The sequence below is a fragment of the Nicotiana tabacum genome, chromosome 22 (genome assembly GCF_000715075.1).
Source record: "Nicotiana tabacum cultivar K326 chromosome 22, ASM71507v2, whole genome shotgun sequence".
Classification (NCBI taxonomy): Eukaryota; Viridiplantae; Streptophyta; class Magnoliopsida; order Solanales; family Solanaceae; genus Nicotiana; species Nicotiana tabacum.
The window spans coordinates 198,855,046-198,878,239 of NC_134101.1; the positions used below are offsets into that span (position 1 = coordinate 198,855,046).

The 23,194-nt window shown below is 36.9% G+C and overlaps 1 protein-coding gene across 2 annotated transcripts; it reads right to left on the reverse strand.

Annotated features, from left to right (window-relative positions):
- Positions 1-13: 13 nt before the first annotated feature.
- LOC107816520 (uncharacterized) lies at positions 14-22,006 on the reverse strand. Of its 2 annotated transcripts, XR_012704830.1 has the most exons (16): positions 21,822-22,004; positions 21,498-21,654; positions 21,313-21,398; positions 19,576-20,725; positions 19,389-19,456; positions 17,149-17,231; positions 16,319-16,418; positions 16,025-16,110; positions 14,193-14,275; positions 13,331-13,458; positions 13,121-13,222; positions 4,722-5,015; positions 4,440-4,562; positions 3,385-3,764; positions 1,480-1,608; positions 14-471 (listed from the first exon to the last, which is right to left on the reverse strand). XR_012704830.1 is itself a non-coding variant. In XM_075243511.1 (14 exons), the coding sequence occupies exons 2-14, from the start codon at positions 21,499-21,501 to the stop codon at positions 3,381-3,383; spliced, it is 2,691 nt and encodes an 896-aa protein (XP_075099612.1). In that variant the 5' UTR covers positions 21,502-21,654; positions 21,822-22,006. The 2 variants fall into 2 exon arrangements, 1 of the variants encoding a protein (XP_075099612.1); XM_075243511.1 differs by lacking the exons at positions 14-471; positions 1,480-1,608 and having other exon boundaries at positions 3,381-3,764; positions 21,822-22,006.
- Between the last annotated feature and the right edge of the window lie 1,188 nt (positions 22,007-23,194).

Genomic DNA, 23,194 nt, shown 5'->3' on the forward strand with positions numbered 1-23,194 from the left:
TACTCAGACGAGATAGCCTAGATTAGTTTCTATATCAATTGTCCAAAGATGGTTTCTTTTACACAAATATATAGTAGTACTCCTACAAAAGAAAGCAGCATTATCTGAGTTACGCTTATCAACAAGATTCATCAAAAAGCATCACAAAAGTAAGTTTCTGCAATTAGCGATTTCGATTCAATTCTAAGCTAGCAGCAACCCATTTTTCATCGCTGCAAGGCAAAACACAAGCACCATTCGGAAGCTCCATGTTTTCATTCCGGGGGAAAATGAAAATCTTCTCGTTTGGCAAAATACTGGTCCCAGCATATGTACCAGAATCAACAGACTCCGCAATTGAATGATCAAAGACCGCTGAAGCAGAAGACTGCCCATCAGGCGAGCAGGAGGCAGCAGGACATGGATCCCTGATAACAGAATATGTTTTGGTTGCAGTTGAGCATCTGTGTCTTTTTGCATTTGTATCTATTTCTGCAGATCAGGCCAAATAATGAGTACTGGCACATAACATAACTGGAATAGACTAAATGATGCAGCTGATAAATTGGAAGAAACACAAAGTGTGCGTAGATAATATGCCTATATAACCTTGTTTAAGTTGTAAAGACTAAAAGCCAGAACCAAGATGCATGGCTCCAAGACAGTAGAAAACTGAGTTGGACAAAATGCAGCTCTTTACTTCTAAAGAATTAATGTGATTACTAATTGATGTTTCCAATAAGACTAAATAGGCTGCTGCTCTATAAATGGATATTCCCTGATATTGACCTCAATTATATACAGCCTAACTAAAAGAAACCCTCATAACGACATTGTTTTGAGATATTGAGCAAAAAAGGTATTTGGCCCAAAAGATGTAGAGCCATATCACAGTTCCCAACTTGATATCATGATATGCATGTTACTGATCAAACCTATTATACATTAATTTAAAAAGGCAGCGCTTTGTTTTGTTTGCTGAAAAGTTTAGAAAAATGTTTTCCATGTCTACTTTTGCAGTGATGCATTAAGAAATTATACAGCTTCCTTAAAAGAAACAAATCATTAACAAGAATTTCAATGTCAGCGATACTCAGTTTGATTCTATCAGCAATATTAACGAAATACCATGAGGGTCCAACACAGCTTACCTGCTTTACACGAATTGAGTGAGAAAATCTCATGTCCAAATGCTTGGTTCAATTAATGAATTTGGACTTCACAGGAATTACCATATTTAAAGTTTGATAATACCATCTAAGACTTTTATCTTTCTTTATCTTGACTTCAACTACTTTCCATGACATAACAAAACCCTCTACAGCTAAGAATGACCAAAACAAACTTGTGACAATATTTTTCCTTTCCAATACATGAAGTTACAGTGACACAGCTGGTAACGCGATACCCGTATATTTTGTTCGATAAAGAGCTTCCACAGACAAGAAAGCTATCACACCAAAACTGAAGAAAGTCAGAGTAAAAAAATCGAGTTAGCACCTTCTTTTTGCAGATTTAGTTCTTCAATTATCAATTTGGTTTTCTGCTGAACAACTGGTTGTGGTACATCAGTAGCAGCACATCCTGAACCAGCTGGAAGGACCTTAAGAGATTCACCTAGTTGACCGCCTGAAACACAAAAAGTATGAAATTGCATACCTGACTTAGAACTTGCCAATGAACCCAACCCTTCCGAGGTTAACGGTGTTGGCTTCGGAAGAGAAACAAAAGATATTTTCTTTAAGTTACAGGAAATAAAGAACATAACGATTGAGTAAATAACCTGATAATTGAGCAGAAATATTTGGATAAATGCAGGATAATTAAATTGTGAAGTGGGAAAATGTATCCAGTCTAGGATCAGCCGAAAGAAGTTTGACAGGTAGTTGTTAGTTTCTCTTTGGCTTACCAGTAGTACTAGTATTTTTCTTGTATTTTTCGTATTCCGTGTTCTTTATTATTACATGTTGTGTTATTCGCTTCTGTTACCCTATTTCATTGTTATTGCTACTGTTCGTTGCTTTATTTTCATTGTTTCTTGAGTCGAGGATCTATGGAAAACAGCTCTTCTACCTTCACAAGTTAGGAGTAAAGTCTACACACACATATCTCCCTAGACCTCACATGTGGGATTACACTAAGTTTGTTGTTGTTGTGATGTTAAGTAAGGAATTTACAACGTAATTTCTGCAAGAGCTGTTAGGTGAGTTCTAGGCGCTAAGCGTCGCCTATAGGGGGCACGCAATCGGGTGCCTGGAGCATAAGCCTCGTGAACAAAGAGTTCCACACGTGAGTCTTGGGGCGTTAGTGCCTAACTTGGGGCGAGCCCCAAGAGAGTCTCAACAAATAGAAAAGGAAGTATATCATATTGAATTCAACAACTACAATTTAGAGCCTGGTTGGATTGAATTAAAAAAAAAAGTGCCGCACAAATAGCTTATAAGCCAAAAAAAAAAATTGAGGTTGCCCAGCTTATTGCTTTTAGCTTGTTTTAAGTAATTTTTAACTTATTTACGTACTTTTTGACTTGTCAAACACTAAAATATTAAAAAGAGCTTCAAAGTTGATCTGACCAACTTAAAAGGCAATCCAAACACCCTCTTAATATTTTTTATATTCTTTGATTTTTATTAGAAAGACACACCCGTGAATTGCGATGGAAGCGAAGATAGTAGAATGAAAGTGGGATGGAAGGGAAGAAAGCTAGAATTAAAAGCTTTTGATGGTATTAGAACTTTTCATAAGTTGCTATTCCGTTCCCGACATTCTAACATTTTTAAAATGGTAAAGGTTAATTGAAGAGTTTTTTTTTTTTTTTTGGTTTTACACCCGATATCCAATGCTCGGATTGGATCCCACTAAATCCAAATTCATGCCTATAAGGATGAGGAGTTACTTTGAAAAGAACAAACATATCCCGTTATAATGGTGAGTCCTTTAGCTAGTGTGTTCCTTTTCATCTTTTAATACTTTTCTTTATTTTGTGACTGAGAATTCGCTGTTCCAATTTCAAATCTGGGTGAATGATAAACAACTTCTCATTCCTTCTCCACTTAAAAATACCAGATTGCCTTTTCATTAATTAACTGGTTGGGTTTTAAAATTCTTTCTTTTTGTCATTGGAGGACAATAATGCATAAATAGGTAATTAAAAAGTAGTAGGCCGTGACTGGAATCAAATATGAGCTCCTGAGAAAGGTTCACAAGTGAGACATTATGCAATTCCAAATATGAGCTAGGACACTTCTACACTGAAATTCTCGTCACATATATCCTATGTAAGTTGGTTAAATAAATGATTTCGGAAATCAAGAAAACCCTCAACCAAAAATGGGTTAATGACATTCCAGTAACTAACCATTCCTGCAAAATCCTAAAGCTAGAATACATTATGCAGAGACTTACATGATGACTCCTTCAACATTGTTAAGGGCTTTCTTTGCAATCTTGAATTTATCTGCCAGAGACTTTTGGTCATCCACAACGTACTTGCGGATAAACAAGACAATCCCATCTCGAAGGGATTCATACTCTGGCATAACAGCAATTCGAGTAAAAATGTTCCACACAAGCTTTTCAGGAAATTCCAAGATGGTCTCGAATAGCATCCGGAAATGCATGATTCTTTTTGGAGTCAGTTGTGAAGAATCGCTGAGATCAATAACCTTTAATATAGCAAGTGAAAGGCTAAAAGAAGCAACCATCTCCGCCACAAACTTGGATAGGTGCATTGATCTGATCAGCTGCATCGAGTCGAGCTCCTTGAAATGATCCCAGAGGCAGTACTGCAAATGACATTGGATTAGCATGGTTATGGTTTTGACATTAGTATGTAATACCCTGTTCTTTGGAACTAATTACACTTAATAAGTTGCACTACCATTAGGAGGTTAGTGCGTGTAATTTTGTTGGGTGCAACCATCAGCTCATGTGAGTACCATTTTTCAGATGATTCTCAAACATAAACCCCCCACCCCACCCCACCCCACCCCAAAACAAATAAAAAGGGAAAATGAGGACCAATGGGGTGAGACAGAAAGAGTAAAAACTGTCTGTCCATAGTCTCTTCATATTCATCCTTTATAGCTAAAATGAGCATATGATCTCAAATAGTACTATTTTATGTATCAAGGAAATTCTTGAACCACCACTAAGGTCTCAATTTAACACACTATTAACTTGAGTCACAGGTCAGAAATAGACTATTACTAAGAAAAACTTTGAACCTCTAACTGCATACATCAATCCAAGCAGGAAACAAAAAGCACAAGAAATTTGCACTGTTCTATCTTCATTTGTCTTTTCTTTTTTTCCGACTTGCGTCAAGATGAGATGTAAGTTTTCCCTTTCTAGAGATTAGGGGATGTAACAATTGAACCCCCGCCCCCCTCCCCGATTCCCCAGGTGCAAACGATCACGTAAAACAACTTGGCAAGGATACATTTGAGCAAAAGGCATACCTGCAGAGTGAACTTATGGTTTTTGTCATGGCTGCATAACTTGGAAGCTAGAGCACAATAGTATTTGTTAAAAGCTTTCTCCTGTAAACAGCATTCTACCAAAACTCTCATGATTTCCCTATCCTGCATGTATAGATATTAAAGAATTTGCACACTTGAAGCACAACAATAACAACAACAACAACAACAACAAAGCCAGTGTGATCCCACAAGTGTGGTTTGGGGACGGTAGAGTGTACGCAGACCTTACCCCTACCTAGTGTTCAACCAAGGGGTGCCAACCTGCTTGCCTGACAAATCCAATCTTAGAAGTTTCTCAAATGCATCAATATAGTCCTCCCCACTCATTATTACGCAGAATATTGCCCTTCTTGCATCAGTGTTCATCCTCTGAGCAGCGGCAAGCTGGAGCATCTTTTGAGCCTCAGTGACCTCCAAGTCAATTGTGTTGGCAACATCTTGAATATCAGTTGTTGTGGAATCAATATTCCCAGCTATCCACCATTGGCCTCTCTTGTAAGGATCAAGAAGCTTGCTCCACTTCAATCCACGAATCAATATATCATCTATTCTAAGCTGCGATTAAGATTAGCAAAGCACATAACGAAATTAACATGTACATCCAAGGATGACAGATGATGAGACAATGGTGAGTGTGGTAATCTAAGGAATGTCAAATTTAATGGAATTTGGCAAGCTTATTACCATCACGTGTTGCTTTTGTCCATCCAAATAACAAAAGAATAGCTTTGCAACTTATTTACAGAGTATTTTTTGCCCTCTACATTTATCTTTCGCAGAAAATTATTGAATCTTGCAAGAGTAGTGTTCTACCACTACTAGATCGACAAATATATCCATTAGTTTCTCTAGAGCGCAAGCCAGCACATTTTCACTAGATTTAAAAGGCCATCTTCCACAAAATCCAATCATGAACCAATTTTTGCATTAAAGTAAAATAAAGATTGGACATAAAATGGATCTCATATCTGGTTAAGACAACAACAACAACAACAACCCAGTATAATCCCACACGTGGGGTCTGGGGAGGGTAATATGTACGCAGACCTTACCCCTACCCCGAAGGGTAGAGAGGCTGTTTCCAGGAGACCCTCGACTCATAAAGCAACAGAAGCCGATATATTAGTACCATAAAAATGCATAATAAAATAATAGCAATACAATAGATATGAAATACAGAATATGACATACGAAAAAGATGACTGGTATAGTAAGACTAGCAGGTAAAGCCTTGCATCAATAGATGACCAATGACATTCTGGTTAAGAATGATGTAATATCAGTCCTGGAGCATTTAAATATTTCTTCTGCATATCCAATTACCAGATATAGAGTTAGTTAAAATATAGACACAGTAAGTAAAACATGAGTTCTTTTAGTACTCACAAGGGACAAACAAATTTATAACTCCAAAAAGAAAAGATACTAGAAGAGGGGAAAAGGGAGGTGGAGGAATCAACAAAAAAGTTCCAGAATTGGAAATGAAGAAGTGAGTCGGTTGAACCATATAGATACTGGCTCAGAAAGAAGAAAGAAAGGGAGAGCTTTCTATTAAGTATACTTTCGGAGAATGATCAGGAAAGGTTCATCTGAAAGGAAAAGGTGCAAATGACTTATCGGGCAGCTTTGCTACTCACCGAGGAAATTCACTTTTTCGATCTCCATATACATACAACAAAAACAACTATGCCTCAGTCCCAAACAAGTTGGGGCTAGTGACATGAATCCTTGCTTCTTTCTTTAAGCTCAACTGATATCTTCATCATACCAAAATAAAATAAAACTGAAAGTGAATATATATATATATAATAATAATATTACAAGTTCACTAGCAAGTCTAAAACATATTTCCAACTAGGAGGTATCACCTATATGGATCTTTTTCTTCTATCGTGCCCTATCTTAAAAGCCAAATCTTCATTGGTTCCAAGGATTTATAGGTCTTTCGAGATCACTTCCTTCCATGTGATTTTAGGTCTACCCGTCTCATTTTAACAGTTTCACTCACCATAGTTTCACACCTATGGACCGATGCATCTGTAGGTCGATGCAGGACATGACCAAACAATCTAATATATACTTGCACCTTCTAGTGAATGTGGTCATTTTCAATCTTATCTAATCTTGTATGGACGCACATTCATCTTAGCATATGTATCTCTGCAACACTCATGTAGTGAATATATTGGACTTTAGCCCAACATTCACTCTATATAACATTACCAGTCTTATAGCTATTCTATAGAACTTACTTTTCACTTTGGTAAGCATCCTTTTATCACATAACACCCCGGTAGCACTTCACTATTTCAACCATCTAATTATAATCCAATAAGTAACATCTTCATCTATCATTCCATTCTCTTAAAACAACAAGCCTGGATATCTAAATTGTTTACACTTTGGCACCGCCATACCATTTAATCTCACCTCAACTTCGTTCTTCTCATGCTGACTAAACTTACCGTGCATGTATTCAGTCTTACTTCTACTCATCCTAAAGCCTTTATTCTATAAGGTGCTTCTCCATAGCTCAAGCTTTTGGTTTGACACCCTCGCTAATTTCATCAATTAACACAATACAACAACAACAACAACAAACCCAGTAAAATCCCACAAGTGGGGTCTGGGAAGGGTAGTGTGTACGTATGCCTTACACGTACCTAATGAAGGTAGAAAGACTGTTTCCGAAAGACCCTCGACTCAAGAACATTAAAAATGAAGCAATACGAAAACAATAGCAACAACAAGGTAATGAGACAATCATCAATTAACACAATATCAAAAACAAATAGCACACACCATGAGACATCATCTTATATCGTGTTGGTTAGCTCAGCTATAACTAGGGTAAACAAGTAGGGGGCTCAATGCCGAACCTTGGTATAAATCAATTGTTATGGGAAACTCCTCTGTATCTCCTACTATTGTTTTCACACAAGTGACAGCTCCTTCTCCAAACATGATCCTTCCAATTCTTCCCTCTTCATCTTGATAATACACACTTCTTTTTTATGGTGGTAGTGTTCGGACTAGCTTGCGCCACCTCGACTAGTTCTACCGGGCATTTGCTACCTCCCACCAACACATTACGGGTAACCCTGTCTCCCAAGGTTTAGACACACACACGTGCACATATAATTGAAAGATCTCCTTTATTGCACAATTTGATGATTACGGTACTTTATGCATAAGGTCAAAGTACGTATTATGAAGAAAAATAAGATTTGAACTAGAGCATAGGCTTGACTAGATTGTTGGATTTGTGATTTGACGTCATCCACCAAAAAAAAAAGTATGTTCTACCTTTTATAGCTTTCAAATAGTTAAGTAGCAACCAATCCATCATGTGCAATCTCTTCTTTGTTACTAATCATCAACCAAATAGACCAGTTGTCTCTCCTACCTTTGATGTGCCTGTGCACTATCATGGGTCTCCTAGAGAGGAGTAGTTCAAGGGCAATCTATCATGTGTTTCCAAAAAGACCCTTTTTTTCTCTCAACAAAGAGAATACACTCTTAATTCAAAAAAATCAACTTTTTCTTGGTATGAAGCAATAAAGGCATTTGTGACCATAAATCAGAAGTGATAATTTGGCAATTGGAGAGCTGGATGCAAGTTGGACTGTTAGAGAGTCGTTATCAAGAATTTGTAGGAGAAAACTAGGAAGCCCCTGTGCCTAAACCAATTCTAGGGGCCAACCATTCTCCAAAATTTCATATAAGCACTGACAGAGACCTTGACACCCATAACAATGAGAAGCTAAGTTGCCCCGACATGGCAATTTAGTTTCCGCACCCGTGTAGACACGACACTAAAATGGGTATGGGTATGGGATCCGTACCGAATCTGGTCAAACAATTTTGGGTACTTTGACCACAACGAAAGGAAAAATTCGAGACGAGATACAATTTGATTCCCGAAATCAGAACCAACACTAGGGTAAATTTGAAGAAAGTAGCATACTTTATCTGCGAATGAATTCTTTACTTATCTACAACTTGAGAGTAAAAAAGAAATTCACGTTTTACAAGCTATACATAAGTATTCCACAAAATTTCTCATAATTTAGAGATATTTTTTATATTTTTTGAAATCTTTTCAGCCGGATCCCCGCACCCGTATTTGTACTAATATTTGTATCCCTGAATCTTAGAATTTACATTTCAAATGATCCGACCTCTAGATCTGCACCCGTGTCAAACACCCACACTCGTATCCGAGCAACTTAGATGAGAAGATGAATAGAACATTCAACGCAATGCTTGCTTAATTCACACGAATCATTTCCCAAGCAATCTCAAAGTATTGCTAGACTATTTCATGTTTTTCATCTTTATATTCAACTCAATTACAATTGAAGGAGAGTGTTGCATGACTAGTTGAAACCTATCTTTATTATTTCCTGAGAAAGACACCAGTACCAAAATTAGCATTCCAACTCTATCCTCCAGACCCAAAGGTCAAGGGGAACTCAATGCCTTGATTTCAGATATCAAAATTGGAGAAGACTCAAAAGGGAGCAGCAGGGAAGGCAGCTGTATAAATCGAAGATGAAGATGAAAATTTGTAGCTGGAATAACAGGGGTATAAACAATCACAAAAGGAGGAAAACAATTAAAATGCTGGTGAAAAGACGGAATGTTGACTTGTATTGTTTTCAAGAACCCAACCTAGGACAGTGCAGGATCGCTGCCCAATCATGCTGGAATCTGGTGAATTTGAAAAGAACAACTCCTATTTTAAGTTCGAGAATGTGTGGCTCGAAGATGAATCTTTCATTGACTTGGTTGGAAACTGGTGGAAATCCTCTGATATTCATGGGAAACCAGACAAAATGTTAGCCAGAAAGCTGAAAAGTTGAAGAAAGATATTAAAGAATGGAATAAAAAAGTATTTGGTAGACTGGAGGAAAGAAAAGCTAAATCCCTCAACAAGTTGGAAGAACTGTATGTTTCTGAGTTGGGTGTTCCTGCAGCAACTGGGAATTTATTGGAAAGGGGTGAAATTCTTAGAGAACTTGAATGCTAACACGGAGGAGACTTCCTGGAGGCAAAAATCTAGGCTGTGGATCCAAAAAGGAGACAAGAACACAAGTTATTTCCATGATGTGGCGACTGCTCATAGAGGTATAACTCTATTGATAAGCTGCAGACCAAAGGAGCTTGAAGATAAATCTGATGATATCAGATGGCATACAATAAAGTTTTAGGAACTTGTTTACTGAAAAGGAGCATTGGAGTGACAGCAGCATCTTGACTTTATCTCTGGAAGATAGAGAATGGTTGCAAAGGCCTTTCAACTTGGAAGAGCTTGATGCAGTGGTAAAGATGTTAGTTGGTGACAAGGCACCTGAGCTGGATGGCTTCGACATGACTTTCTTTCAAAAATGTTGGCACATTCTGAGAGACGATGTCTTTAAGTTTGATGAGCAATTTTACTATGAAGGCAATCTGGAGAGAAGTTTCAATGCAACTTTCATGATCCTCATCCCGAAAAAGAAAGGAGCTATGGAAATCAAGGATTTCAGGCCTATAAGTCTTTTGGGCAGCATTTAAAAGATCATATCAAAGGTGCTCGCCGAAAGATTGAAACTGGTTATTGGCAAGCTTGTCTCCGGCAACCAAAATGCATTTATTAAAGGAAACAGCAATTAGTGCTGTGCTGGGTAAATGAGTGGCTTGATCACTAACAGAAGGGAAAGAAATCTGGGGTGATATGCAAATTGGACATTGGGAAAGCCTTTGCTGGCGTAAACTGGGAATTCTTATTTAAGCTGATGGATTTAATGGGAGTTGGAGCCAAATGGATACAATACATCAAGTACTGCATTACTGCTGTTAGAGTATCCATCATCAATGGCTCTCCACAATGTTTCTTCCCCACACAGAAATGTTTGAGGCAAGACGATTCACTCACCTTTATCTTTTTATACTCGCAATGGAAGTTCTCAGCCTGATGCTTAAAAGGGCCACAGAATTAAAATGGATCGAAGGTTTTCAAGCACAAGGCAGAAATGGAAATAAAGTGGAAGTGTCGCATATCTTTTACGCTGATGACACCCTTGTTTTGTGTAGTGCAGATTAGTGTTTGAAAAAGCGATCGCTTCGTCGCTTTAAGCGCGAAGCGACGCGAAGCAACAAAGCATTGATTTTCCCAGAGAGAGGCGACTCGACCGTGTGAAGCGCACGCTTCAGTGGACAAATCGACAAAGCGTCGAAGCGATAAAGCGATAAAGCGATCGCTTCTGTTAAAAAATCGCAGTTGGGCCCTTTTTTAAAATAAAAAAAAAAAAATTGGGTCTGTTTGTAAATTATACAAAACAGACCCCTAAGCTCGCTTCTATAATTGCTCAACAAAACAAAGACCCCTTCTCTCTTCTTCATCGACAAAACTAGGGTTTCCAGGTAATTTTCTTCTTCTCCTTTCTTCTTCTCATTTTTTTCTTTCTTCTTTCTTTCTTCTTCTTGTTCCCATCCAGATGCTCCTATTTTTTCTTTCTTTTTCCTTCTTTCTTTCTTCCTTCTTCTTCCTTATTCTTTCTTTTTTCTTCTAAGTTCTGACCAGTCGCTGGAGTCCAGCGCTTGTTTGATTCTTCTGCTTCCTTTTTCCTTGTTTCTTCCATTATTTATATATGTTATATTTTTCAGTTTTTTTGATTTCTTTAGTGTATATTTCAGTATATAAAATTAATTATTATATATATGTTATATTTTCAGTTTATTTGATTAATTTTATATGTATTTCATTTTAGAAAATTCATTATTATATATATATTTTATATATATATATATATATATATATATATATATGTTATATTTTAGTTTATTTGATTTTTTTAATGTGTATTTCAGTTTATAAAATTAATTATTATATATATTATATGTATTTTAAGAATTGCGCTTCACTTCAATGAAGTGTGCGCTTCGCTTTGTGCTTTGCTTTTGAAGCGAGGCGAGCCCCTGTCGCTTTTTTGTGCCTCTCGCTCTCAAAAACACTAGTGCAGATAAAGGAAACTCTTGCATCTGAAAGCAATACTGTTAGCTTTTGACCCTATTTCTGGTTTGCGTGTAAATTGGGCAAAAAACCAGCATATTTTCAGTAAATTCTGATCACATCATTCACAAGCTGGCTGCTATCTTGTGTTGTAGGATTGAGAGTTCCCCTACCATTTACCTTGGTATTCCTTTAGGAGAAGAAATGATGATGCTAATGTCAGGCAACGGGTGATTGAGAAATGTGAAAGAAAGTGACACCATGGAAGCAGTTCATTTGTTTTAGGGTAGGCTGACACTAATGAACAGTGTCTTAGATGGGGTTTCCACACACATAATGACCCTATTTCCCATGCCTGTGAAAGTGAAAATAATAACTAGACAGGTTAAGGAGAAATGTCTTGTGGGACGGTAGCCAAGAAAAAAAGAAGGCCCATTTGGTAAAATGGGGAATTGTAAAATCTGGTGGTCTGGGAAAAAAAGAATTTAAAGTTGCAGAATAAAAGTTTGTTACTGAAGTGGCACTGGAGGCTTAATGATAACGGTAACGGCCTATGAAAAGATGTTATTTACTGTTAAATATGTTAAAAGTGAGGAATGTGTTGGTGCTAAAAAGGCGTATGGTGTGTCTGTCTGGAAGTACACCAGGAACCTTTGGGATGAATTTTTTGATAGCCTCAAGCTGAAAGATGGGAATTGAAGGAAGGTGAAGACGTCGACTGACAGGTGGCTTGACGATATTCCTTTAGAAGAACAATTTCCAGACCTTTATGAAATCTGTACAAATAAAAGTTGGCTGCACTGTAGCAGACTGCTACTCCACCTAGGGATGGAATCTTCATTTGAAAAGAAAGCTATTTGACTGGGAAATCGATGGCATTAATGATTTGATCCAAAATTTGGAAACAGCATCTCTTAGTGTTCATGTGACTGATACTTTGAGATAGAAATTTCAGAAAGATGGCAGGATCACAGTCGAGACATGTTATACAAAACTCTTGGGGAGAATGGAAGGAAATTATGATAGTTGGTCATGAATCATCTTTTGCTTCACTGTACCTTTACCAAGCAGATTTGGGCAAATTTCTGGCCATTTTTGGAGTTCAGTGGGTCATGCCAGGGTGCATTAAACTTGCTGTAAGTAGCTGGTATGAGCAGTACTCTACTAAGAACATAAGATTATATTGGAAAGCAATTCCTACTTGCATTTTCTGGAATATCTGGCAGGAAAGAGCAACAGATGTTCTAATGGTAGGAGAGAATCTACACGTTTAAAGAGTCTTTACTTATGGTGCAGGAAGGATATTGTATCTGACATGAACTCTATGTTAGATCTTTTGCGTTCCTTCAACATACAGAAGGAAAGCTTCTCTGTCGTAATCCTTTTGGTTACCTTCTTAGTACATTCTTTAATAAAATCTGACATGAACTCTATGTTAGATCTTTTGCCTTCCTTCAACATACAGAAGGAAAGCTTCTCTATCGCAATCCTTTTGGTTAACTTCTTAGTACACTCTTTAATAAAATAATTTACCTTTTTCATAAATAAAAAAAAGGAATTTATAAGATAGATGAAATGCTCAATGCAAAGGGGACCAAGATCAAATGATTAAAATGTGCCAATAGATAATTATTCATCCAAAACAGCTGAATCCAACAAGCACCTTTTGTAGCCATTTCTTTATTCGGGTAAGCTGCAAGGTATCCTCCTTGGTCCTTTTTTTATTGTTTTTGATATCACATATCATCTCAAGCATGAACTCCATCTGCCACAAAACCAGTACGCAAATATACAGATTAACGAGGTTCCAGAAACTTATGTGGTCAGCAGAGGTAGAATAAGAAGCAATCTTTTTAACAAAGCATTAGCATACCCTTTTTCCGATAGTGTTTGATTGCCCTTCTCCAGATGAAGCTTTCAATTCATTCACCCTATTCTGAACGCTAACTATAAAGTTCTTCATGCCAACGGGATCATCACCTCTCAATTTCATCCCACAAGCTGTTCAGCAAAATCATGTAGGATTAAATACTATATAATACTCGGACTAATCAGAACTGGAAAAAAAATCAGTTGCCAAAATACATTGTGTTTTGCCACATTGATACAAGAACCAGTTAGCTTCAAGGAAATTACTAAAACATTCCCATGATAATGCGAGTAATTTCACAGTTTATACGACTTATTCCTTCTGATATTCATTGGTCAAATTTTTCTATCCTTATAATTGATTTTCTAATGCTTATTTTGCATTCTACGCAACACGAACGAAGGAATTAGATAACAAATTTAAAGCTTTTACATACCACTTTGTGGTAAAAATTTTGGTAAGACACCCTATAGAGGTATCATATGAGCCCAAATAAAGGTCATCTTATCTATACTCTTTTTAGCATAAAAGCTGACAACAAAAATTTTAATTTAAAATGTTGAAAAAAGTGGAGCATTCTTCACGTTTGGAACATACAAAGATAGCAAGAAAAAACATTTGCCCAAGTTAAGAAAACTTTTTTTTTGGTGAAAAGAATGTTAAATCATAGAGTTATAAGAGATGAAGGGAAATAAGTCACCACGAATTAACACTGCCCGGTAACTCATGAATAATTTGTTTTAATTTCTCACTATTATTCAAGGAAGAGAGAACAGGCCAGGAGTAAAGAAGGAGAAAGTAATTGGATGATGATGATCAGATTATTCCAACAAAGAAAGCCACAGTCAGAAGGTAAGTTTATTACCTTGTAGGACTGTCAATATGGTAGAAACATCCACTTCTGTCAATCTATTGCTCAACGTCACCAGGAAATCATATATCAAGTCACTGAGAAGCATAAGAAATACAATTGAATTAATGAGGGTACGAATATATGAAAGTAACTACAGACTACTTCTCTTAATTCTACAAGGATTCACATCATGATTAAAATATAAAGAAGAAAAAGGACACAAGTTGCCAAAATTCACTGCAGCTCTTGTTGCTCCTTTGAAATCTAAGTGAGGGTATTCTCCTTTTTGTTTATTTACGGTAGCACATACAGGGCATGCAAGGAGAGGGAGGAGAGAGAAGATTGTCAATATTGCCTCTTACCCACAGGGGGACGAAGAGTAGTCATTTGCTTGACATGTGGAAAGTGGTAAGTATTACAAACATCTTTCTCTATGTTGCTCTCCTTAATTTATTTGCAAATAACATCTCTTGTATCTTTTCTGATAAGGTAAACGGAACTTCATTAAAGAAGCACCAAGTAGATGCAGGCATAACAAATAAAGTGAGCATAATCTTCCGGATAGATTTTCCAACTTTCTATTGACCACCACTTCTGTAGGCTTCCGTGATGTTGTAGACTTCTGTAGGCTTCCTTGATGTTGTAGACGACTACACCACGTACCCCCAAAAGAAGAAGATTATGGACCATATTCCTCTCACCATTTGACAGTGAAGTAGGAGGTGAGAAGCATCTTCAGATAGTTGTGCACATATAGCATCTATTGCTGAGTGAGGAAACCCCTCTTTGTTAACTTGTCATGTGTTAAACATCCTCCAGAGAGGGCTGTCCAAGTGAAACATGCAATCTTGGTAAGAATCTTAATTTTCTACACTAACTTCCAAAGCCAATTCTCTATGATGTTACTGCTACTGGACAATTTCAGGTAGCATGACTTCACAGCAAATAAACCATTACTGCTGCAACTCCACACCAGGTTTCCACAAAAGATTTACAACACCTCTAGTTCCCAATCTTGAATGTTTCTTCCAAGGAATAAACTCCAGTTTCCACCTCTACTGCATTGATTAGCAGAGGCATGTGAGAGTATCAGCTTATATAACTGCTGGAATTCATCCTTTAAGAGTACTAGAACCCAGCCATTTGTCTTCCCAGAATCTGACATATTCACCATTCCTGGCTTGAGTTGGGTATTGTTTCTATATTCATCCCATAGCTTACTTATAAATTTCCATGGGTTAATTCCATGTGATGCTTGGACTGTTTTAGTGTGCCAATAATCTTCTTCGCCATGTTTAGCCTTCATGATTTGTCTCCAAAATGCATTTTCCTCAGAAGAACATCTCTTCTTTTATCATAAAAGCATCATATACATTCTTGTTTAATCTAATACACATCACACGTTTTAGCAACTGCAAATTATGGTAAGACCTGAATCATAGGAGCCCGGCTGAATGTTCTTCTACCGGAATAAGGTAAATTCGTGAATGGCTAAAAAGGCTTAATTTTTGAACAATTTAACATGGGGTGTCAAATTATTTTTGGAATATTAGGGGCCCGTCTTCAATCCATATATTAACTTTGTTTCCTGAGGTTCACTTATGCAAGAACATCAGAGAAGTCTAGATCTATCTGATCCCACAAGAATGAGCTAATTTCCTACTCGTCTCCTCATATATTTAGCAACTTTACAAGTTACAGCAAATATATTGAAGGAAAGCACCATAGAAAATCTAACAACAAGAGTAAAAGAAACAAAGGAGATATGGAGGCATGTGTACAATGCCAAGGTTGTCCACCTAATAATCAAGTCAGAGAGTAATCGATTCAGATTTAGTGGTTACCTTAAGCAAACTCCAAAAGTGTACAAGTACGAGAGCAGAAGCATCAGGTTCCTAACAGACAGGTTATCTTCATTCAGATACTCATCCTAAATAAAACATACAACAAGTTATTTACGTTGTAAATTTATTTTGTTTTGAAGTTATGTGAGATGGGACAAGCAACATATGCTTTTAAACATTACTACATAACATAGACTTTAAGAAGATTAAATGCGCCTCCACTAAATTCCAACTCCTTTTTTTTGGAAAAAGTTCTTTGATCCATAAAACTACCACTTGTAAATGTGTCGATACCTCAAAACATTTAGCCAGAGATGCCAGAAGTTTTGCGCCAAAATCCATCCCAACCAAACATGTCATGCCAGCAACAAAAGCAGCAAAAACTGCTGCATACCTTTTACACAAAAAGTAAAAGAAATAAGTGAATTGAGAGTGCAAAATTCAGCACCAGAAGATGGAAAGTCGAGGTATATCAGTTATAACGGAAACATGTCATTAGTAAGAGGATAGTCAGATAGCACTAACAACTAGCTAGTTGGCCATCACCAATCTTCAAGTGTTAGAAAAGGAAATAAAATGGTGGGTGACAAAACTCAAAGAGACTGCATACCCTGATATGCCATCCACTTATGATGTTTGCTAAACTACAACCAGCCATCACATAAGCAAATAAATGTAACTCAGAGCATAATGAGAGAAAACAATAAGGCATTAAGGCTCAAGGAGTACTAAAAAGGTGCTAACTATTGTCGGACTTCTGCAGGTGTAACAAGCTGAAATAACTAAAATCAATATACAGATCACCAGAAAGATTGCTTTGTGCCACAAAACATCAAAAAGGTTTCTCTGATTTGCAGACTTAAGTCCATCTTCAATCAAATTTTGACAAACAAAATTTTTATCAGTACTATTTTCAAACACTCAGTCCACTTAGCTTCTGTGAAACCCTTGTTAGGAAACAAGCATCTTGAAGCAACGTTGACAGAAAATGATACAAGAAAATTAAGCTAATGTTGGTTCCAGCTTTGAAATCACTGTTCTCTAGAAAATTATTCAGAAATAAGCTTTCTCTAGAAAATTAGACTGGATAAATTGACTTCAGAAAAGACAAGGCAAATGCTTACTGTTCATTGCCACGAGGACCTCTAGAACATGATGCCAAAACCTCTTCACTGATAATCTGAGAACCAAAAGTTCGACCAACAGACTGCCAAGGGGGAAACACTAACGTTAGGTGTAAATCCAAGTAAGTCATTTTCTAATTCACGACAATAGAACAAGAAAATAATTTATGTTTAGGTATAGTCTCACTGGTCAGGATATTTTTAAAAGAAAAGGTATGCTGTTGTGATCAAGAAACTAACAAATCAATAAATATCAATATGACAGTATGAAACAAATATTCCTGAGAAGCTTGTATAGGTAGCTAAAGATATCTGAATGTAACAGCCACAAGTGTTAACTGTAAAGACAACAAGCGACGTCAATGATCTCTCTATCCTCTGAATGGTAGCAACAACAAACCCAGTGAGTTCCCACTAGATTCTTAGGATCTAACTCCCGAATTGCTAAATGTAATTAAAGAAGTCACTAACGGCTTTATCAGAACCACTGAGTCCAAACGCAGTAGGGGTAATCTGAAACCTCAAAGACATATACACCAATAAATTGTCTCAGCCATATATTTCACTATAAATTATGGATCCCTATCTTAGCAACAGGTAAATGGAACAGCACTGTGGAGTGTGGACAGTGCAGTTGGTGATAGAATGTTCATACAAGAAATCAGTCAGAATATTGGTGAAGAAACTCACAAATTTCTGAAGGAACTCCAACAAAATAATAAAGAAAGAAACTTTGCAGAAGAAAGAAACAGTGGCAACCCAAATTACAGAAGGCAGGTAGCCCGTAGCAGTCATCTCCCTATGTTTTTCCGGTTAGGTACATAAAAGCTTCAACACCATCTGATAATCAGGAGATGGAGAACATGGCTTTCTTCTTTTCTGAACTTGGTTTAATGAACTATTAAACCACAATAGCATACTGCCCAACAATGTTAGCAGAATCCTCTGTTTATGCTGCTCGAAGCACTCTCAACTATGGACTCAAACTCTGCAGCACCATACTGGCTTCTCAGAAACTCAGTTGATGGCAGTGTTTTGGAAAGCGTTAAGCGCAAAAAAGCGACGAGCGAGAAGCGCGAAGCGAAGCGCGTGCTTTTTTCATGTGAAGCGCAATTTAATACATAAATAAAAAAATAAAAAAATAGGCATAGATAAATGGCTAAGAACTCATTAAAAATAACATATTAAGCACTAGCAGTTAATTTTGAAGAACCAGAGCAGTGAGCACTAGCAGAAAACAAAAAAACAGAAAACAGAGCAATAAAACCAGAAAAACAGAGCATAAACCAGAAAAACAAAGCATAGTTTTAGGGCACAAAAACAGAGCATAGTTTTAGGGCACAAAAACAGAGCAATAAAAAGTGGAAAAAATAGAAAGAAGAAGAGAAAAATAGGGCAGAAGAACAGAGCATAAATTAGATGTCTAAAACAGAGCAATAGAAAGTGAAAAAAAGAGAAAGAAAAAGAGAAAAAAGGAGTCGAACAGAAGAAGAAGAAGAAGAACAGAAGAAGAACAGAAAAAGAAGAAGAAGAAGAAGAAGAGAAGAAGAGAGAAGAAAAAACTTACAGAGAACTGGAGAAGAAGCAGTCGTTGGAGCAGCAGTCGTTGGAGCAGCAGAAGAGCATATGTTTATTTGGCAACTGACGGTTTATTTGCCAAAATTTTTAAAAAAAAAAACCTAGCAGATGCCTTCATATCGCTTAAGCACGCTTTTTTGCGCTTTTTCCATCACAGCGCTTCTCGCTTAAGCGGTTAAAGCGTGCGCTTTTTTTATGTGAGTCGCGATAGAACAGAGCCTCGCATCGCTTCAACGCTTAAAGCGAGAAGCGAGCGCTTTTAATAACACTGGTTGATGGAATGCGCAAAAGCAATTGGTTAGATATCACTTAGGTGCTACAGAAAGTAAGCTCAAGGTCATTTATAGGAAGTTGTCTAGTCCAGATAGAGGTGATATCTCCTCCTTCCCACAAGCAAGAAATCTTATACCTACTACTACAACACCTCTTGTTGAATTTTATTTCTTAGTTTGGCAATGTTTTGAGATCATGTTATTGCTGTGATCTCTCTAGCTTCGACTAAGTGATGTGATACTGTGATTTGAGTTTTAAGTGTGAAAAACTCTTGGACAAACTATGGTTGATGATTTTACCTACTAGTGAAGTCATGTAAATACGGAATATATTGTTTTCGTGAATAAACTAGTTCATTCAAAAAAATTGGATTAGAATCAGTAGCATACCTGGTAGATCGTGGAAATTTCACTAGTGATCGATTCAACATTAGCCTCGGACATCCTATTCAGAAGACCTGAAAGAAATTGACTCAGTTAATGGTCTTCAGGGTGCAAGAAACACAGATCATTTTGCAAAAAAAAAATAAGTTTACAAAGTCAAGCAACACGAATGCAAGTTTACCAAACATCATACCTCTTAGTCGTCGACGAATTTGAGCATGCTCTTCTGATTCACTTCTGAGGTGTGACCTCAGGTGTGGAGCAACGTATTTTCCATTTCCTTTGGCAGCGGATCCAGCAGATAAAACTTCTCCAGCTGTTGCCTTCGCATCTGTACAGCATAGAGTGCTCTCAGCTTTCTGCTCTCCCTCCTGTTCTTGATCTTCTCCTTGTGCTTCTTTATTATATTTTTTCTCTTTATATCTTTTATTTGAGGAGCTCTTATCACTCCTTGGAGACACTTCTCCAGCAAGTTGTCTATTTTCATCCTCACAAGAATCTAGAACTGAAGATATTCCCTCAAATAACATATTCATTTCATCATCACCCCCCTGTAATCTCCCTCCCTTCACCTTGAGCTTCTTCGCAAGCTTTCTTTCCAAAGCCAGATCATCATCTGCTGAAATAACCCTTCCACGCATTTCAGTTTCAAGATACTCCTCAAACTTCGTTTTCTTTCTTTTCATCTTCTTTGACTCTTTTTGCTTGGTCTGTAAATCTGTGTTTCCGTGATCAACATCGCTAACACATGAAGGATCAAACTTCCCATCCTCAGGAACAAATTTACCATTTAAAACTTCATCCACCGACTTCTTTATCTGTTTCTTGCGCGAAGTGTCAATATCAGTACCCTCCAAAGATTCACTTCCTTCAAGTAACATATCAATATCATCATCTCCTTGCAATTTCTCATTCTTCACCTTGAGTTTCTTAGCGTGTTTTCTCTCCAATCTCAAATCTATGTCTGCGGAGGTAGCTTCTCCCTTCTTTTCCATTTCAAGGTACTCCATAAATATTGTCTTTGAATTTTTATTTGAGGCATCCTTTCTTTTCAAACTCCTATTTTCCACCTTAGAAGATTCCAACCGTGGAGATGCCTGCAAGTCAACACTGGACTCCATAGAGGTCTTTGCTTTTCTATTTGAGCCTTCTGTCCTTTTCAAGCTCCTATTTTCCACTTTAGAAGCATCTACCCGTGGAAAAGTTTCTAAGTCTTTCTTAACTCGAACGCTGGAATTTAAGGAAGGAAGATGTTCATGTCTTTGAGCTTGGCTATTCTTCCGTGACTGGATTGCCTGTGTTGATTTTAAATTTGGCAATGATCTCCGCATTTTTTGTGTTTGCTACAACCAAAAACAGAAGCCAGTGTCAGAAAAAAAATCCAGTCAAGGTGAATTTCCATGCTTTATCGTGGATCTAAAGTAATAGTTAAACCTTATGTCAAATAGAAAAACATCTGCATAAATAAATATTCTATATCTACATTAGTGTTTCGCCTCATCAAATGCCATTTGTCGGTTTTTCATGAACATCCTCATTAATTAGAAACCACACATCCCCACCCCCTCAAAAAAAAAGGAAGAAGGTGCTTATGCTCTAACAACAACCTAGTAATAGAAGCTTTTAAGATAAGATGCTTTAATAATAATAGTGATGTCCGGCCAGCTTGGCTGCACCTCAGGCTAATCACCAGGCAGCCTGTTACAGTCCACAACAAGTGTTCGCTAATTATGCCCACCAGGGCTGAATCACACTGATGTTGTAGTTAGGATTTTAACTTGATATCTCTAAATTGCTATTCCTAAAACTCAACCAAAATCTCTTCCTATATACTACCAGGCTAAAATAAAACAATATGCATATTTTCAATGTTTTTCAAGCTACATCCTGAATAAAAGAATTAATTGTACATCAGAAAAAAATAATTTACTTGATGTTGGAGCCATGAATCAAACTTCTTCTGCTTTTTAGCCGACCGAGCTTCTTTTCTAATTTCCTTACGAGACGTCCTCTTATCTGAAATCACAACACAAAAGCACCCCCATCAACAAAAAAAGATCGAACTTATAAAGGAAAATCTGAAAAACAGATTATTTAACACAGAAACAGACTTACCCATTATCCAATTCCGCTTCTAGCAATCCAAAAAAAAGTGTAATGGTGTTAATGTGAATATATAGAAAGAGAGAATTAGGGAATTAGGGTTTGTATGTGAGTATCAGCGAACAGAGGGTGGCCGAGCAGGAGCAGGAGCAGGAGCGGCGTAGTTGGGCTGCAAGTTAAGACATTAACGAGCTTTTAGCTAAAATTATCACTTATTTTAGCAGTAGAATAGAAAAAGCAAAATTTTGATACCAACTTACTTTGCTAAGTTAATATTTTCAAAAGAAAGAAAAAACTTACTCAAGTAAAATCAAGATTTTACTCAAAGAAACTTACAATATCAGTTGAAGTAGAGCTTCAATCCAGTAGCCGCCGGCGATTCGGACTGCCGGTCGCCGAATTTGAGCTCGAGCAGAAGCGGAAAAGGGTTAATTGAAAAAAAGGTTTTGTTTATTAGCTAAAGGGTTTAGGCGGGGAGGCGTTGGTTTTGTTTTTTAGTTTGGAAAAGGATAAAAGTAAGACTTTAGGTTAACTATTATGTACAAGTATTTAAGAATTCAAAAAAATAAAATAAAAAACCACTTGACTAAAATAATTTTAAAAAATAAAAAGAGCAGGAGGCAGGTTTCTAACCCGAATCCTTCAGGTAACTGAAGTGCTTGAGCAAGCTACAAAACAAACTCGTCTGCCTTGCTTTTGGTTACTAAGCAGATAAATTATTTAAGGGGTCCTAGTGTATATATAACAGTATATATACACTATATAACTTTGTCAATTATACATTGAGTTAATACCCTCAAACCCGTCTAAATTATACGATTTTTGTCAGTTTCCTACCTAAATTATCGAGTGTCCTGAAAACCTCGTGAACTATATCCCCTTCATAATAAAACTCTCATCGCTTATATAGCATATTGTGTGAAATCAGTTGCGCAAGAGCGCGTGAACAATGAAAATTAGCATGAAAATGGGCCCACCTGACAACTTGAATAAAGGCTAATTAGCCCATTTATTTAAAAAACTTATATTTTATCCCATTTTCTTTATACTAGTCTCTCGCTACGTGCGTTGCACGTGTATGCCAAGTCATATTATATAATTTTTGTAATAATAGCAATATTTATTATAAAAGCAAACATTTGAATAAATAAATATACATAAGTACTAAAATATAGTTTTTGTGAGTAATCAATGATTCATCGTATGATGAATTATTTGTAGGTAAAAAAGATTGGATATTGTCGGAATCTACAAAGATGAATAATCAATTTTTTTGTAAATAGCATCACAAACACCAAGAATATTTAACTTATCAAAATATTATAGTAGGTCATATTTTGAAAGGTGTATGAACCAATATAATAGAGTTAGAACATTGCCTAAATACGGGAGTCAGCCATTTTTTACTCATTTTTGAGTTTTGAGTCTCGGATTTGGGCAATTTTTGGAGCTTTTGGAAGAGGGTTTTCACCCAGCACTTTGAGGTAAGTAATTTCTATACAACATGAGTTTAATACATAGATGGCAAAATACATAAGTTGGCACCCGAACAATGGACCAAATCCCTGTTACACACTTTCTGTGGACACAAATAATATTACACACTCAACCTTTTAAAAGTGTGTCTAATACACCCCACTTTTTTCTTGACCACTTTACCTAAATATGGGTAATGTCACGCACCAATAAGGTCGTGACACGTGTCATTA